We start from the raw sequence: 19,055 nt of genomic DNA on the forward strand, positions 1-19,055 counted from the left end.
GCCCTACAGTCCGGAATCGGCGCAGCCAGAGTCGCCCTTCAGCCTGAGGTCTCCAGCAACGCACATCAGCCCGAGGTCTTCAGCGATGCGCCATAGCCCAGAGACTTCGGGAGGGGTAAAGTTTAATGAGTATTTAGCGGAGGTGGACAGGGTAGGTTGGGGAGTAAGGCCGGAGCCTGAGCCACCTCCGTAGTAGGGGGTTGGGGGAGGGGGGGTGTAGCACAAGAACCGTCGGTGACAGTGGCCACCCTCCCTTCCCTCCCTTTAGTTGGGGATTATTTTTGGTTTGAGTTTAGAGTTATTGGATTAAGTTTTGTTTTGACTGTTTTAGGTGCATCCGGGGTCTGCACCTTTGGGGGGGTACTGTCACATCCTGACCAGTATAAGGGGTTATTGGTTATTGTAGTTTGGTCAGGATGTGGCATGGGGTGTTTGTTTTATGTGGTTCGGGGTTTGTTGGGCTATGTACTTATGTAAGAGGGGTGTTTGTTTTATGTGTTCCGGGGTTTTTTGGTCTATGTTCTATGTTAGTGTACTTCTATGTTCAGTCTAGTCTAGTCTATTTCTGTTTAGTTCATTGGATTGACCTTCAATTGGAGGCAGCTGTTCCTCGTTGCCTCTGATTGAAGGTCCTATGTATAGGGGTGTTTTTGTAATGGGATTTGTGGGTAGTTGTTTCCTGTTTTGTGTCTGTGCACCTGACAGGACTGTTTAGTGTCGTTCATTGTTTTGTATACGTGATTTGTTAGTTTTTCCTTCTTTTGATTTAATAAAGAAGATGAGTATACACGTTCCTGCTGCACCTTGGTCTAATCCTTACGACGCCCGTTACACATTGTGGTTACAACGAACACCATTTCTAACTCAATATCACAGACCAACGAAAAATACATCAAGCCTCATGTGCATTTCTTTGTATTAATCAAATTCAATAATATATTTGTACCAGATGCTTTAGCTGCTGTGTTTTTATTTAGTAATGGACAGAAAACAAAACATATTTTCAAACACTTGTTTTTCACAAGATTACTGTAGCAGGTGTAGCCCATCATGCAAACAATGTTTCCATGATGGGCTATTAGCAGGACAATAGACTCTTCATACATCAATGTACTTACAAAATGGTAGTTTAATAGCCCTGCTACTGTAGGTGTGGAAATCCCCCCCCCCAACTTGCAATGTATTCGATGCTTAAGTACTCTAAAGTTTTCATTTCAACTCAAAACCTCAAGCAACCGCATGATGTCGGATAAAGCATACAGTATACTGTACAGTATCTATTCATCAACATCTTTATGCTTTCGTTAAGATAATAACAATAAAAAATACTTTCAAATGCAGATGGGTTTTTTTCAACTACAGTACATCTCAGAAACATTTTAGTTGCACTTCCCCCCCCAGCTCCACGACCACGGGTAAAACCTTGCTGAGATCAATGTATTTGTTGCATTGTATCGTCAATTTCTCAAGCCAAAACGTCTTGATGGCCTTCACCAGTTCATCTTTGCTTGGTAGAGTTACGGATTAATGTTTTCAGTTGACAAGCCAGCATCCCGGAGTCGCCTCTTCACTGTTGATGTTGAGACTGGTGTTTTGCGGGTACTATTTAATGAAGCTGCCAGTTGAGGACTTGTGAGGCGTCTGTTTCTCAAACTAGACACTCTAATGTAATTGTCCTCTTGCTCAGTTGGGCACCAGGGCCTCCCACTCCTTTCTATTCTGGTTAGAGCCAGTTTGCACTGTTCTGTGAAGGGAGTAGTACACAGCGTTGTACGAGATCTTCAGTTTCTTGGCAATTTCTCGCATGGAATAGCCTTAATTTCACAGAACAAGAATAGACTGACAAGTTTCAGAAGAAAGTTCTTTGTTTCTGGACATTTTGAGCCTGAAATCGAACCCACAAATGCTGATGCTCCAAATACTCAACTAATCTAAAGAAGGCCAGTTTTATTGCTTCTTTAATCAGAACAACAGTTTTCAGCTGTGCTAACATAATTGCACAAGGGTTTTCTAATGATTAATTAGCCTTTTAAAATGATTAACTTGGATTAGCTAACACAACGTGCCATTGGAACACAGGAATGATGGTTGCTGGTAATGGGCCTCTGTACGCCTATTCCATAAACAAAATCTTCCGTTTCCTGCTACAATGGTCATTTACAACATTGACAGGAGCTGCCAGAGCTGCCCGCCAGTCAGGAGTCGCCAGAGCCACCCGCCAGTCAGGAGTCGCCAACATTGACAATGTCTATACTGTATTTCTGATCAATTTGATGCTATTTTAATGTACAAAAACAAAGACATTTCTAATTGACCTCAAACTTTTGAACGGTAGTGTATATAAAATGAATATAGAATGACTTCCGGTTTGGAGCGAGCAGTCGCACTTTGCTTCGCTCCACAGGTAATATTACACTTCATTACATTACAACGGTTTGATTTGTTTGATCTGAGCAATTTTTCTTAGCTAGCTACATAGCCGTCTTTGTATCAAAGATAATTGTGTAGTTTAGAGTAATTAGAGTATTATCGAGGTTAGCTATTTTCGTCCTAACGTAGTCAACACTGCTAGCTAGCTAGTCAACACTGCTAGCTAGCCAACTAACTAACTTCTACCGACTAGCAGCACTGTAGAAACTATTACATTACAACGGAACGACTTGATTAGTTTAGTGTTAGTGTTAGTGTTAGTTAGCTAGCTACATAGTTGTCTTTGCTGTCTTTGTATCTAAGATAATTGTGTAGTTCAGAGTAATTATCGAGGTTAGCTAGCCGTTGTCCAGACTCCAGACTTAGTCATCATCAAACCCACTGCTAGCTAGCCAACCGTTACCGACTAGCAGCGCTGTAGATACTAATACATTACAACGGAACGATTTGACTAGTGCAGTGTCAGCTAGCTAGCTACATAGTTGTCTTTGTCATAGCTTGATAATTGTGTAGTTTAGTAATTATCGAGGCTAGCTAGCCAGCTATTTCCGTCCCCCGCGACGCCATTTTTCCAAAAGTAGCCAACTATTACCGACGAGCAGCACTGTAGAAACTAAATACATTACAAAGGAACGTCTTGATTAGTGTTATGTTAGCTAGCTACAAAGTTGCTTTTGTATCATGACAAGGTGTAGTACTGAAACTATCGAGGTTACCTAGCCAGCTACAAATTCTAACAAAGTCAACAACGCAGCCACTGCTGTAATTTTCGTCATTCTAGTCAATAAGATTTTTGCAACGTAAGCTTAACTTTCTGAACATTCGAGATGTGTAGTCCACTTGTCATTCCAATCTCCTTTGCATTAGCGTAGCCTCTTCTGTAGCTTGTCAACTATGTGTCTGTCTATCCCTGTTCTCTCCCCTCTGCACAGGCCATACAAACGCTTCACACCGCGTGGCCGCTGCCACTCTAACCTGGTGGTCCCAGCGCGCACGACCCACGTGGAGTTCCAGGTCTCCGGCAGCCTCTGGAACTGCAGGTCTGCGGCCAACAAGGCTGAGTTCATCTCAGCCTATGCTACCCTCCAGTCCCTAGACTTCCTGGCGCTGACGGAAACATGGATTACCACAGATAACACTGCTACTCCTACTGCTCTCTCCTCGTCTGCCCACGTGTTCTCGCATACCCCTAGAGCATCGTGCCAGCGGGGTGGTGGCACTGGAATCCTCATCTCTCCCAAGTGGACATTCTCTCTTTCTCCCCTGACCCATCTGTCTATCTCCTCATTTGAATTCCATGCTGTCACAGTTACCAGCCCTTTCAAGCTTAACATCCTTATCATTTATCGCCCTCCAGGTTCCCTTGGAGAGTTCATCAATGAGCTTGACGCCTTGATAAGTTCCTTTCCTGAGGATGGCTCACCTCTCACAGTTCTGGGTGACTTTAACCTCCCCACGTCTACCTTTGACTCATTCCTCTCTGCCTCCTTCTTTCCACTCCTCTCCTCTTTTGACCTCACCCTCTCACCTTCCCCCCTACTCACAAGGCAGGCAATACGCTTGACCTCATCTTTACTAGATGCTGTTCTTCCACTAATCTCATGGCAACTCCCCTCCAAGTCTCCGACCACTACCTTGTATCCTTTTCCCTCTCGCTCTCATCCAACACTTCTCACTCTGCCCCTACTCGGATGGTATTGCGCCGTCCCAACCTTCGCTCTCTCTCTCCCGCTACTCTCTCCTCTTCCATCCTATCATCTCTTCCCTCTGCTCAAACCTTCTCCAACCTATCTCCTGATTCTGCCTCCTCAACCCTCCTCTCCTCCCTTTCTGCATCCTTTGATTTTCTCTGTCCCCTATCCTCCAGGCCGGCTCGGTCCTCCCCTCCTGCTCCGTGGCTCGATGACTCACTGCGAGCTCACAGAACAGGGCTCCGGGCAGCCGAGCGGAAATGGAGGAAAACTCGCCTCCCTGCGGACCTGGCATCCTTTCACTCCCTCCTCTCTACATTTTCCTCTTCTGTTTCTGCTGCTAAAGCCACTTTCTACCACTCTAACTTCCAAGCATCTGCCTCTAACCCTAGGAAGCTCTTTGCTACCTTCTCCTCCCTCCTGAATCCTCCTCCCCCTCCCCCCCTCCTCCCTCTCTGCGGATGACTTCGTCAACCATTTTGAAAAGAAGGATGACGATATCTGATCCTCGTTTGCTAAGTCAAACGACACCGCTGGTCCTGCTCACACCGCCCTACCCTGTGCTTTGACCTCTTTCTCCCCTCTCTCTCCAGATGAAATCTCGCATCTTGTGACGGCCGGCCGCCCAACAACCTGCCCACTTGACCCTATCCCCTCCTCTCTTCTCCAGACCATTTCCGGAGACCTTCTCCCCTACCTCACCTCGCTCATCAACTCATCCTTGACCGCTGGCTACGTCCCTTCCGTCTTCAAGAGAGCGAGAGTTGCACCCCTTCTGAAAAAACCTACACTCGATCCCTCCGATGTCAACAACTACAGACCAGTATCCCTTCTTTCTTTTCTCTCCAAAACTCTTGAACGTGCCGTCCTTACATTTACGTCATTTAGCAGACGCTCTTATCCAGAGCGACTTACAGTAGTGAATGCATACATTTCATACATTTTTTTTCCTGTGCTGGCCCCCCGTGGGAATCGAACCCACAACCCTGGTGTTGCAAACACCATGCTCTACCAACTGAGCTACAGTTGGTAGCAAACACCATGCTCTACCAACTGGCCAGCTCTCCTGCTATCTCTCTCAGAATGACCTTCTTGATCCTAATCAGTCAGGTTTCAAGACTGGGCATTCAACTGAGACTGCTCTTCTCTGTGTCACGGAGGCTCTCCGCACTGCTAAAGCTAACTCTCTCTCCTCTCATCCTTCTAGACCTATCTGCTGCCTTTGATACTGTGAACCATCAGATCCTCCTCTCCACCCTCTCCGAGTTGGGCATCTCCGGCGCGGCCCACGCTTGGATTGCGTCCTACCTGACAGGTCGCTCCTACCAGGTGGCGTGGCGAGAATCTGTCTCCACACCACGCGCTCTCACCACTGGTGTCCCCCAGGGCTCTGTTCTAGGCCCTCTCCTATTCTCGCTATACACCAAGTCACTTGGCTCTGTCATATCCTCACATGGTCTCTCCTATCATTGCTATGCAGACGACACACAATTAATCTTGTCCTTTCCCATTTCTGATAACCAGGCGGCGAATCGCATTTCTCCATGTCTGGCAGACATATCAGTGTGGATGACGGATCACCACCTCAAGCTGAGCCTCGGCAAGACGGAGCTGCTCTTCCTCCCGGGGAAGGACTGCCCGTTCCATGATCTCGCCATCACGGTTGACAACTCCCTTGTGTCCTCCTCCCAGAGTGCTAAGAACCCTGGCGTGATCCTGGACAACACCCTGTCGTTCTCCACTAACATCAAGGCGGTGACCCGATCCTGTAGGTTCATGCTCTACAACATTCGCAGAGTACGACCCTGCCTCACACAGGAAGCGGCGCAGGTCCTAATCCAGGCACTTGTCATCTCCCGTCTGGATTACTGCAACTCGCTGTTGGCTGGGCTACCTGCCTGTGCCATTAAACCCCTACAACTCATCCAGAACGCCGCAGCCCGTCTGGTGTTCAACCTTCCCAAGTTCTCTCACGTCACCCCGCTCCTCCGCTCTCTCCACTGGCTTCCAGTTGAAGCTCGCATCCGCTACAAGACCATGGTGCTTGCCTACGGAGTTGTGAGGGGAACGGCACCTCCGTACCTTCAGGCTCTGATCAGGCCCTACACCCAAACAAGGGCACTGCGTTCATCCACCTCTGGCCTGCTCGCCTCCCTACCTCTGAGGAAGCACAGTTCCCACTCAGCCCAGTCAAAACTGTTCGCTGCTCTGGCACCCCAATGGTGGAACAAGCTCCCTCACGACGCCAGGACAGCGGAGTCAATCACCACCTTCCGGAGACACCTGAAACCCCGCCTCTTTAAGGAATACCTGGGATAGGATAAAGTAATCCTTCTAACCCCCCCCCCTTAAAAGATTTAGATGCACTATTGTAAAGTGGTTGTTCCACTGGATATCATAAGGTGAATGCACCAATTTGTAAGTCGCTCTGGATAAGAGCGTCTGCTAAATGACTTAAATGTAAAATGTCTTACCGAGCCTTTCCATAAGCCCACGCAAGTTTCTTCAACTGTCTTCTGACTGTGATTAGAGCGATGTTAGAGCGATGTTGATGTTGTACGGTGATTCCAGATGGCCTTTGCCGATCGCTCATCATCTTCGTTCATCCGTGAGTCGATGGCTTGAATAGTCTCGCTGGAAATTGAATACAATGTAAAAATGTGCAGCAGACAGTAAAGACCAGCAGTCAATTTATTTAAGCATTATTTTTAGCATTATTAATTGACCTACAGTACAGTATTGTAGCCTACAGTATCTGATCATTTTCCTGGGCTTTCGCGTTCGGCGTAACACAGGCATCTGATGATAGTGTTTGTGAATAGCATTGTCCGTGACCATAATCCCCAAAGCTAACAGTATTTTTGAAATGTCTCCAGCAGATTTTACGTTCCTCCTGAAAGCCCTAATCTGGTGCTACGGTATGTTGTTACAGCATAATCAAAGTGAGGACAATCGGCAGTCTGCTTTATACTTATGGCCTATTGTGACCTGGAGTCACACCTTTCCAGTACTCCTCACACTGCCCCAAACTCCACCCTTAACACTAATGAAGGCAACAAATTGTTGCTTACTGAAACTCCCAAAGTCATCCATTTGTTATAATAGGATTTGAAGAAATAGCCTACCCGCGTGTGGTCAACTATTTCAGAACTGTTTTGTGCTGCTCTGAGACAAGCTTGAGGAAAGATATTTTTATTTTCACTGAATCTCCGTTTGGGTATAGGTTAGCCTACAATTAGGGTGTGGAAATGTTAGGATTATTTTGCTCTTCACTCGCAGTCACTTAGTAGCCTAGGACTACTCCCGACCGGTCACGTTGTACAGCGCCATATTTTCCTAATATTAAAAACAGTCAAATGCATTCCTGAATTCAATCGCTTTAGCCACCATGTTGAGGTTTATTCAATGTTTAAATATTCAAGGCTCACTTTGTTATTTCATTTTATAACTAAAATGCTTAAATGTATTTAAATACATGTATGACTAGTATGCTTTGTGATGACATGCACAAATGAATGAATGATTGATTGATATACTATATATTGAAGTAGGCCTTTATGCCAATAAGTAAGTTATGCTAAAACAGCTACAGTACACAGGACTCTAAGGTCTACAGCTCCATGTAATTTCAATGACTTAACTTATCAAAGATACCCTCTGGTGGTCAAACAGGCATTAACCTGTCTGGGCTAGGGGGAAGTATTTTCACGGCCGGATAAAAAAACGTACCCGATTTAACCTGGTTACTACTCTTTCCCAGAAATGAGAATATGCATATTACTAGTAGATTTGGATAGAACACACTCTGAAGTTTCTAAAACTGTTTGAATGGTGTCTATAATTCCCTTACCTTTTCTGATCTTCATCGGAATGCACTCCCAGGACTCCCACAAGATATGTTATTTTTGTTCGACAAACTCCATATTTATGTCCAAATACCTCAGTTTTGTTCACGAGTTCAGATCACTAATCCAAAGGCATAAGCGAGTGCAGAACCAGAGACGAAAAGTCAAATAGTTCCATTACCGTTTGTAGAAACATGTCAAGCGATGTTTACAATCAATCCTTAGAGTCTTTTTAACATAAATCTTTGATAATATTCCAACCGGACAATAGCGTATTCATTACAGAGGAAAAAGAAGGAGCGTGCTCGCGCAGTAAACAACTCACTGGTCCCAGGCAGTCAACTGATTGACTGAGCTCCTATTCTCTGCCCAGTAACAGTAGAAGCATGAAACAAGTTTCTAAAGACTGTTGACAGCCAATAGAAGCCTTAGGAAGTGCAAAATAACCCCACAGACACTGTAGTTTGAATAGGGATTAGATAGAAAAACTACAGGTTGGATTTTATCTCAGGTTTTTGCCTGCCATATGAGTTCTGTTATACTCACAGACATCATTCAAACAGTGTTAGAAACTTCAGAGTGTTTTCTATCCAAATCTACTAGTACTATACATATCATACCTTCTGGGCCCGAGAAGCAGGCAGTTTAATTTGGGCACGTATTCATCTGAATTTCTGAATACTGCCCCCTGTCACCAAGAGGTTAAAAGTTAATTTGTGTAATGTCTTTCCTTCTTAATGCATTTGAGCCAATCAGTTGTGTTGTGACAAGGTAGGGGGGTATACAGAAGATAGCCCTATTTGGTAAAATACCAAGTCCATATTATGGAAAGAACAGCTCAAATAAGCAAAGAGAAACGACAGTCCATCATTATTTTAAGACATGAAGGTCAGTCAATATGGAACATTTCAAGAACTTTGAAAGTGTCTTCAAGTGCAGTTGCAAAAAAACATCAAGCGCTATGATGAAACTGGCTCTCATGAGGACCGCCACAGGATGGGAAGACTAAGAGTTCTGTAGAGGATAAGATCATTAGATTTACCAGCCTCAGAAATTGCTTCACAGATTTCAAATAACAGACACATCTCAACATCAACTGTTCAGAGGAGACTGCGTGAATCAGGCCTTCATGGTCGAATTGCTGCAAAGAAACCACCACAAAAGGAAACTAATAATAAGTAAACACGAGCAATGGACATTAGACCGGTTGAAATTTGTTCTTTGGTCTGGAGTCCATATTGGAGATTTTTTGTTCAAACCGCCATGTCTTTGTGAAACGTGGTGTGGGTGAACGGATGATCTCCGCATGTGTATTTCACACCGTAAAGCATGGAGGAGGAGGTGTTATGGTGTGGGGTTGCTTTTCTGTTGACACTGTCTGTGATTTATTTAGAATTTAAGGCACACTTAACCCGCATGCCTCCCATAGCATTCTGCAGCGATACGCCATCCCATCTGGTTTGGGCTTTGAGGGACTATCATTTGTTTTTCAAATTGACAATGACCCAACACACCTTCAGGCTGTGTAAGGGCTATTTTACCAAGAAGGAGAGTGATGGAGTGTTGCATCAGATGAACTGGCCTCCACAAACCCCCGACCTCAACTAAATTGAGATGGTTTGGGATGAGTTGAACCGCAGAGTGAAGGAAAAGCAGTCAACAAGTGCTCAGCATATGTGGGAACTCCTTCAAGACTGTTGGAAAAGCATTCCAGGTGAAGCTGGTTGAGAGAATGCTATTTGAAGAATCTTTAAAAAAAGTATATGTTTAACACTTTTCTGGTTACTACATGATTCCATGTGTTATTTCATAGTTTTGATGTCTTCACTATTATTCTACAATGTAGAAAATAGTACAATTAACAATAAACCCTTGAATGAGTTGTGTTCAAACCTTTGACTGGTACTGTATAAACAGGATGTTCCATGGGGAAACAGTAAAAATAAAGAAAAACCCTTGAAAGAGTAGGTGTTCTAAAACTTTTGACCGGTAGTGTACATATGTCACAATCTTCACCTTCATCTCAAAATCACTGTCAGACCAATACGCAGCGGGTTGCTCCACATCATTTTATTAAATATGATGTACACGAAAAAACAATAAACACGACAGATGACAGTTTCACAGGCTGAACAGACAGCAATGCAAAAGATAACTACCCACAAACTACAAACCGAACACACACCTACTTATAGGACTCTCAATCAGAGGCAACTAGAAACACCTGCCTCCAATTGAGAGTCCAGCACCCAAACCTACACATAGAAAAACTAACCTAGAACATACTAACCCAGAACATACACCCAAAACCCAGGAACACATAAATAAAACACCCCTCTACACCACACACAAAAAAAAACCACCATACAAAACAAATATACCTCTGCCACGTCCTGACCAAATATAATACAAATAATACCTAAATACTGGTCAGGACATGACAACATATGAGATGAGTAACGCAAGATATGTAAACATTAAGTGAATGAGTTACTGTAGAATAGTATAGAAAACAGTATATACATATGAGATGAGTAATGCCAGGTATGTAAACATTATTAAAGTGACTCGTTTCCATTCCTTAAAGTGGCCAGTGATTTGTAGTCTATGCCTATAGGCAGCAGCCTCTAATGTGCTAGTGATGGCTGTTTAACAGTCTGATGGCCTTGAGCTAGAAGCTGTTTTTAGTCTCTGGGTCCCAGCTTTGATGCACCTGTACTGACCTCGCCTTCTGGATGATAACGGGGGGATGTCCTTGATGATATCTTTGGCCTTCCTGTGACATTGGGTGCTGTAGGTGTCCTGGAGGGCAGGTAGTTTGCCCCAGGTAATGCGTTGGGCAGACCGCACCACCCTCTGCAGAGCCTTGTGGTTGAGGGTGGTGCAGTTGCCGTACCAGGCGGTGATACAGCCCAACAGGATGCTTTCAATTGTGCATCTGTAAAAGTTTGTGAGGGTTTTAGGTGACAAGACAAATTTCATTAGCCTCCTGAAGTTGAAGATGCTCTGTTGCGCATTCTTCACCACACTGTCTGTTTGGGTGGTCCATTTCAGTTTGTCATTATGTGTACACCAAGGAACTTGAAGCTTTTCATCTTCTCCACTGCGGTCCCATCGATGTAGATAGGGGGGTGCACCCTCTGCTGTTCCTGAAGTCCACGATCATCTCCTTTGTTTTGTTGACGTTGAGTGAGAAGTTTTTTTCCAGGCACCACACTCAAACTTGATGATTGAGTTGGACGCGTGCTTGGCCATGCAGTCATGGGTGAACAGGGAGTACAGGAGGGGGCTGAGCACGCACCCTTGTGGGGCCTCATTGTTGAGGATCAGCGGAGTAGAGGTGATGTTTCCTACCATCACCACCTGGGGGCGGCCCGTCAGGAAGTCCAGGACCCAGTTGCACAGGGCCGGGTCCAGACCCAAGGCCTTGAGCTTAATAATGAGCTTGGAGGGTACTATGGTGTTGAATGCTTAGGTAGGTAACAGCATTCTTAGGTAGGTATTCCTCTTGTCCAGATGGGATAGGGCAGTATGCAGAGTGATGGTTGATTGCATCGTCTGTGGATCTATTGGGGCGGTAAGCAAATTTAAGTGGGTCTAGGGTGGCAGGTAAGGTAGAGGTGATATGATCCTTGATTCGTCTCTCAAAGTACTTCATGATGACAGAGGTGAGTGCTACAGTGTGATAGTCATTAAGTTCAGTTACCTTTGCCTTCTTGGGTACAGGAACATTGGTGGCCATCTTGAAGCATGTGAGGACAGTAGATTGGGATAGGGAGAGATTGAATATGCCTGTAAACACACCAGCCAGCTGGTCTACGCATGCTCTGAGGACCCGGCTAGGGATGCCGTCTGGGCCGGCAGCCATGCGAGGGTTAACACGTTTAAATGTTTTACTCACATCGGCCACAGAGAAGGAGAGCCCACAGTCCTTGGCAGTGGCCGCATCGGTGGCACTGTGTTATGCTCAAAGCGTGTAAAGAATGTGTTTAGCCTGTCCGGGAGCAAGACGTCAGTCTCGGTGACGGGGCTGGTTTTCCTTTTGTGTCCATGATTGTCTGTAGTCCCTGCCACATACGTCTCGTGTCTGAGCCTTTGAATTGCGACTCCACTTTATCTCTATACTGACGTTTAGCTTGTTCGATTGCCTTGTGGAGTGAATAACTACACTGTTTATATTCTGCCATATTACCAGTCACCTTACCATGGTTCAATGCGATGGTTCGCGCTTTCAGTTTCGCGCGAATGCTACCATATATCCACGGTTTCTGGTTAGGGTAGGTTTTAATAGTCACAGTGGGCACTACATCTCCTATTCACTTCCTTATACAGTGAGGGAAAAAAGTATTTGATCCCCTGTTGATTTTGTACGTTTGCCCACTGACAAAGAAATGATCAGTCTATAATTTTAATGGTAAGTTTATTTGAACAGTGAGAGACAGATTAACAACAAAAAGTCCAGAAAAACGCATGTCAAAAATTTTATAAATTGATTTGCATTTTAATGAGGGAAATAAGTATTTGACTCCCTATCAATCAGAAAGATTTCTGGCTCCCAGGTGTCTTTTATACAGGTAACGAGCTGAGATTAGGAGCACACTCTGAAAGGGAGTGCTCCTAATCTCAGTTTGTCAAATACTTATTAAGCATTCTGGAAGTTTGAATAGCAATGGTCCAGAGTCTTAGTAGCGCGAGTAGTACAGTCAATATGTTGATAGAACTTCGGCAGTTCTCAGATTTGCTTTGTTAAAATCCCCAGCTGCAATAAATGCAGCCTCAGGATATGTGGTTTCCAGTTTGCATAAAGTCCAGTGAAGTTCTTTGCGTGCTGTCAAGATATCGGCTTGAGGTGGGATGTTAATGGCCGTGGCGATGACGGAGGAGAATTCTCTTGGGAGATAATACGGTCGCCATTTAAATTGTGAGGTATTCTACCTCGGGTGAACAAAAGGACTTGAGTTCCTGTATGTTCCTAGAATTACACCGTGAGTCGTTAATCATGAAACACACCCATCTGCCCTTCTGCTTCCCAGAGAGATATTTATTCCTGTCTGCGCGATGTACTGAGATCTGGTGACTGTGTGTGCGCGCATATGTCTCTCTCACACACACACACACACACACACACACACATACTTTAACCCCCCTATTTCAAAGACACTGATCTCTGTTTGCAAACATAATGGTCAACTGGGTATTTTTATACATGACTAAGCATGATGAGATGGAATCACCTTCTTTGAAAATAACTTTGTATCCCTCATTTACTTCAGTGTTTCCATTTTGTTGACTTATTTCTATACAGAGGAAAGAATATGCACAGCAGTATGTAACCTAGGTAACCCAGAACTCTAAAGTGATAATACTTCACCACTTCAACGGTTCACATTGAGGGGGGGCAGGTAGCCTCGAGGTCAGAGTGTTGGGCCGAAAGGTTGCTGGTTTGAATACTGGGGGAAAAAAATCAAGAATCTGTCAATGTTTGCTCCAGGGGTGCTGTACAAGTAGGATGGAAGAAATACACTAAACTACCAGCAGAGGGCACTGCTGTTACACTATATATCCCGTTTAACTAGGCAAGTCAGTTAAGAACAAATTCTTATTTACAATGACGCCTACCAGGGAACAGGGGGTTAACTGCCTTGTTCAGGGGCAGAACAACAGATTTTTACCTTGTCAGCTCGGGGATTCGATCCAGCGAGCTTCCGGTTGCTGGCCCAACTCTCTAACCACTAGGCTACCTGCCAACCCCCCCACCCCCCACTCTTGAAAATGTAAATTTAACTAGGCAAGTCAGTTAAGAACAAATCCTTATTTACAATGACGGCCTACCCCAACCAACCCAAGACCAATTGTGCGCCGCCATAAGGGACTGTAGTGATGCCTCTTGCACTGAGATGCAGTGCCTTAGACCGCAGCGCCACTCTGGAGCCCTCTTCAGGATGAGGTTTACATTTGAATCATACCTTTCAGAGATGTAGCTTGATATTTCAACAAATATACTCAGTATAGAACACTTTTAATATGTGTTAGTAAAACACAACAGGGTTAAAGAATGAAAATACTTTTTGTTACATTGCATTTTATTGATATTTCAATCCATCAATTTCATCAAGTGCAAATTTTCTGTTGTTGTGTTTTTTTAAACCCTTTTTAAAATTGTACCAACAAAAAGCTAAAACAAGATATTCATCTTTTAATACATTAATGAGATAGTCCTATTTTCTGTGCAGTCACAGCAAGCATCATGCTTAATAAGTACACAACTATCAATTGTGACATTTTACTTTTAACAGTGTAGAAAAAAACCAGATTGTATTCCAAATGAACATTTTAGATTATATAACCGTTCCATGATTTCTGCTCAGAGGACTATAAATCTACAGATGGGTAACTTCATCATTTGGGTCCCCTAATTTAACCTAATATCTGCCCCTTTAGGGATTACAAACATGGGGTACAGAGGTTCACTGAATTTGGTGTTGAAAGAGTAAACACGATATACTGCATTATCTAAGTTACTTTTACGTGTATTTACTAGAATATTTGATACATTACTGTACACAGCAAGGATTCCAGAGTCATAGTCTAAATACATATGAATGCTGCTAAGGAACTTGTTACCAGTGGTTATGGTATGAACTGTCTCACCTGAATATGCCTCAACATATGGCGTAGACTGAGAGGTGGAAAACCGTATGCGCCAACTCTCCTTCATTTTGCCAGCGTTTTCCTTGTACATCACCCCAACCTCATAATAAGAGTCCTCCTGTGATCCACTGGGAAGATTCCTAAAGTTCACTTTCCAGAAGTGGCAGCCACTACTCAAGCCTTGAGTGCCCCTCACCATTTTACTCTGTTTGAACCTCTCTGGGTGGAGGGTGTGGGGCTGGATGTGTGGGTCTGTGTTCCTAGCACTGGTCATGTCAGGAGATAGCCAGATATGTCTCCCGACAGAATTGGGATCCAAGGTGATGGTTTTTTCATCTGTTGATTACGTCAAGAATACTTAAAAACAGTCATCGTTAATGTTAATATTGAATATGCTATGGTAAAACACTACTTAGAAGGCAAACACAGCCCACCGTCCTCTTTATGCTTTGTGGGCCTAGAACAGGTCACACCTATTAGAGAGGGTAACCTCCCTAAAATGCTCTCACAATGAGAGATGGTATTTAATCTATCAATATAAAAACATGGATCCTCGAGGTCTACGTGATGATTTCTCATTCAGACCTTTGTTATAGATTATATAGCTGCACTGTATTTTCAATGCTTATGCAATATGTATAATTTCCTATATTCAATCACAATCTTTCTATCCAGATGTTTATTTTTTTATTCCCCAAAACATATATTTTTGTAGACTGTAGTGTGCAATAGGAAGTAACTAAATGCACCACAATTCTCAAATGTGTGATATATATATAGATATATATATGTGTGTATATTGTAACAATTATTGGTTCACTAATGTTTTATTACCACTTTGCACCGCCCTCACCTGTACCACAGGTGAGGTAATTGTAAATATTACCTAGGCACCTGCATATAAAAAAATATATACAATAAGTTTGGCACATCTTTAGATGCTCTGATGAAGACGTAACTGCCGAAACGCGTCTGCCTGCCCGGCTGGAAATAAAAAAGTGAAATGAGTTAACGCCATTAAGTAATAAAAAATATAAAAATATTTTGAGTGTCGCCGTTTCCAAATGTGCTTGAATTTGGGATTTAATTTGAAGACAGTGTCAGATACGACAGAGCACCCAGCTATTAAAGCCAGAACTGTTGTGTGAGATCCTTTTGTGGAGTGTTACCCACTCCAACAGTTTGATTAGTGTTGTGTGTCATCTGTACACAATAGTCTCTGATATCAGGTATTGTGTTTGTCTAGTACTGAACCATTAGTCTACATGGAAGTATTGCTCAATACCAGAGACTTGCACAAAGTGAATATAACATCATGTTAAAATTAAATCAGATTCATTATACTTACATCGTTTCAGTGTTGACAGTGTACACCTAGAAGCTGTGGGATCTACACATAAAGCTGTTTTAGCTGTAGAACCTTGGTCTGTGGATAGAATAAATAGTCATGGAAAACAATGATGTTTATATGAATAGCTGCAGTTTCTCTTCCTGAATTATTGTAAATAGTCTAATTACACGGTACTTATTAAATTAATGTACTGACCCTTCCAGATCCTGTCCACCTCCATGTGGAGCATCTCTCTGAGTTCTCCTGCCTGAACAAGTCTCTCCTCTGGGTCCAGACTGACACAGTATGGAGATGCATCAACTGAGCCTTTCTGCAGGGCATTGTAATCCTGAAAACAGGAGGATATTTAGCCACTCTTGGAGGACAATAGAAGTTGATCCTAGAACTGCTGTGTTGTCATTAAAAACCAACATGTTTCAGCTTGTAGCCTTCATCAGGGTTTTACAGACAATCCTGAAACCTAAAATATATATGACACCATTAAGGCAGATGTCAGCTCAACGTCGACTTTTGACATGCCTTTTGGGCTCGAGTTGGTAAATATTTGTTGACACAAAGTGTAAATTCACCTGAAGCAACCTCCCAGGTTCTTCACCCTGCAATGTGAGCTCCATCCCAGTGACCTCATCCTCCAAGCTCATGAATCTCTTCTCCATCTTCTGTACCTCACTCTCCGCTTTCAGCAGCATCTCTTTCTCTTTCTCCTCTATTGAGGCCATCAGTTGTTTCTGCCCCTCTGTGATGGCTGAGATCAGCATGGTGAAATTTGTCTGCTGCTCTTGTTTCTGAAGACTGGCAGAGATCTGACAGAAAGAGGTGACAGGAAAAAAACACATGACACAGTGGATGTTTTCTAGTGTTTGTTTATTGCACTTGTTTAGTTCATCTTCCTCCCAATAACCAGTTTTATATGTTACAAAGGTTCCTATTATATATCAAATGGCTCTCGTAATCATCTTCTAGAATAGAATCAGATGGTTTGTAGATGGAAAGAACTCTGTAACCGTGACATTTCACTGTGGCTCAACTCATCCAGTTTTTTTAATGTAAGTACAAATACATAAAACAGTAGCTAGGTTTCCATCCAATTGGCGACAGATTCTCATCTTTGCCGACGAGTCGTAGTGGGAGGACCACACAACATGTCAAAGCTTGACTCCAAGTTTAATTTTATATGATGGTTATGTTAGGGTTGAACTGGCTATTTGTTTGCATAACCTATATAATATACCGGGGAAGCTATGCTACAATATTAAGTATTTAAACTACGGATAAGTCAACTGCTGAAGACAAGAACTACACCCGGCGACAGGAAGTGCGTCACGAGGCTGGGACCAGCCTGCACGCCGACGATAGGATGAGCAAGTTTAAACCACGCTCATCCTCCCTCTGACAGGCCAGCATTGAGCGGGAACTATCTCTGTCAGAGTATATAAGGGAGAACAAAAGGATGTGACGCTCTCTTCTCTGTCTGCCCTGCGTGGTGTCACAGAGAGACCGTATATACGAACAACATATTTACCATTCAAGTGTTTGCAATAATTAAAGAACAAAGAAATCATGAGATACTCTTTGCTAAATAATTTGTTCTAATACCAGATTCGACAGTTATTATATCAATATTTGCGCATTAAAAAAGTTTCCACCGACATTTCTAGCATAATTAATTTTACCGATACAAAAAGATCCCACCTTGTCTGAAGCATTTCATTTTGTTGACATTGGGAAAGTTTACAGAAAAATGTTCTGTTTCCATCAGGCCTGTCATTAAAACATTTTATCCAACATGTACTTTACTTCCATTAAAAGGTTGGATGGAAACCTGGTTAGTAACGTACCTTGAATGACTCCATGGTGTTCTTTGCTTTGAGAATCTCAGTCTTTACGGTGCACACATTGTTCTTTCTGGCAAGCAGCTCTTTTAGCAGTCTCTGCTGTAAATTCAGAACATTTCCTTTACTCGCAAAAAGTTGCACCAAGAGATACTGCAGTTTAAAGTTACAGTAGATATTAGACTAAAGAGTAACGATTGGTCATTATTCAAACTAATTTATCTCCTTACCTTGATTTGGGGGATCTGTTCTTCTGCAGGTGTGGTTTTGTAGGTCTTATGACCCAGAGAGTCACATTGAGCGCAGATCAGAGCCTTATCATCCAGGCAGAACAGAGACAGAGGTTGACCATGTTTACCACATAATATGTTCACATTCATTGGCTGGGCCAGATCTTCAGCTATAGCTGTAAACGTCCCTGCCATTTTCCTGGGAGGAATGGAGATTTTCGCTGGTTCAGGGTGTGACTCCTCCAGTCTGAGAGTGTTGGACAGGGCGTCTAGAACATGGTTCATGGCCAACTCAGGTCTCTGAATGAACTGTTTCATACACAGAGGGCAGCTGCACTCTCCTTTGTTCCAGTAGGCCTGTATGCATCCCTGGCAGAAGTTGTGTCCACAGGGAATAGTGACGGGGTTGGAGAAGACATCGAGACAGACAGAGCAGATAACATGCTCCCGAGATAAACCACCCGTCGCCATTTTGTTTCGATGCAGGAAGAATGACTGGCAAGTCTGTACAGGATGTGTGGGTTTGGTGATAGGGTGTTGCCCAGATTCTTTCAACATATCTACCAGACCCTGCAAACCGCAGGGTGCATGGTGGAGTCCATGGGCCTGTCATGAGATTGGATATTTTCTTCTTCCTTGGTATTATGACGTTCGCACGTTGTCTGTGCACGTCTCCGCGTTAGTGAGTGCGCAATCACATTACATTTGTGATACAAAAATAAACAAGGGATTAAAAAAAAATGCACCACCAACCAACCCTACACCAATATAACACTATTACAACCAAAACAAGGTTTTTTAAATTGTATATACAGCGCATTCGGAAAGTACTCAAACCCCTTGACTTTTTCCACATTTTGTTACGTTTACAGCCTAATTCTATAATGGATTTTTTTTTTAATCCTCATCAATCTACACACAATACCACATAATGACAAAGCAAAAACAGGTTTTAAGAAATGTTTGCAAATTTATAAATAATAATAATAATAATATCGGGAAGGGCCCGAATGCTTTCTGAATGT

General features: G+C 43.3%; 1 protein-coding gene across 2 annotated transcripts; it reads right to left on the reverse strand.

Annotated features, from left to right (window-relative positions):
* Positions 1-14,030: 14,030 nt before the first annotated feature.
* Positions 14,031-18,640, reverse strand: LOC115161369 (E3 ubiquitin-protein ligase TRIM11). 2 transcript variants are annotated; one of them, XM_029712311.1, is made up of 6 exons: positions 18,031-18,639; positions 17,807-17,902; positions 16,538-16,771; positions 16,164-16,296; positions 15,966-16,043; positions 14,031-14,953 (listed from the first exon to the last, which is right to left on the reverse strand). In XM_029712311.1, the coding sequence occupies exons 1-6, from the start codon at positions 18,586-18,588 to the stop codon at positions 14,379-14,381; spliced, it is 1,674 nt and encodes a 557-aa protein (XP_029568171.1). In that variant the 5' UTR covers positions 18,589-18,639; the 3' UTR covers positions 14,031-14,378. The 2 variants fall into 2 exon arrangements, with proteins under 2 accessions (XP_029568171.1, XP_029568172.1); XM_029712312.1 differs by lacking the exon at positions 14,031-14,953 and adding an exon at positions 15,282-15,601 and having other exon boundaries at positions 18,031-18,640.
* Between the last annotated feature and the right edge of the window lie 415 nt (positions 18,641-19,055).

The sequence above is a fragment of the Salmo trutta genome, chromosome 24 (assembly GCF_901001165.1).
Source record: "Salmo trutta chromosome 24, fSalTru1.1, whole genome shotgun sequence".
In the NCBI taxonomy this organism is placed as follows: Eukaryota; Metazoa; Chordata; class Actinopteri; order Salmoniformes; family Salmonidae; genus Salmo; species Salmo trutta.

What these genes read in the sequence shown, in the direction of transcription:
- LOC115161369 (XM_029712311.1), bottom strand. Translation starts at nt 18,588, where the DNA reads ATGTTGAAAGAATCTGGGCAACACCCTATCACCAAACCCACACATCCT. An exon ending in ACACCATGGAGTCATTCAAG is followed by an intron (nt 16,772 to 17,806) that starts GTACGTTACTAA and finishes TCTTTCTGTCAG; the next exon opens with ATCTCTGCCAGTCTTCAGAA. An exon ending in AACCTGGGAGGTTGCTTCAG is followed by an intron (nt 16,297 to 16,537) that starts GTGAATTTACAC and finishes TCCTGTTTTCAG; the next exon opens with GATTACAATGCCCTGCAGAA.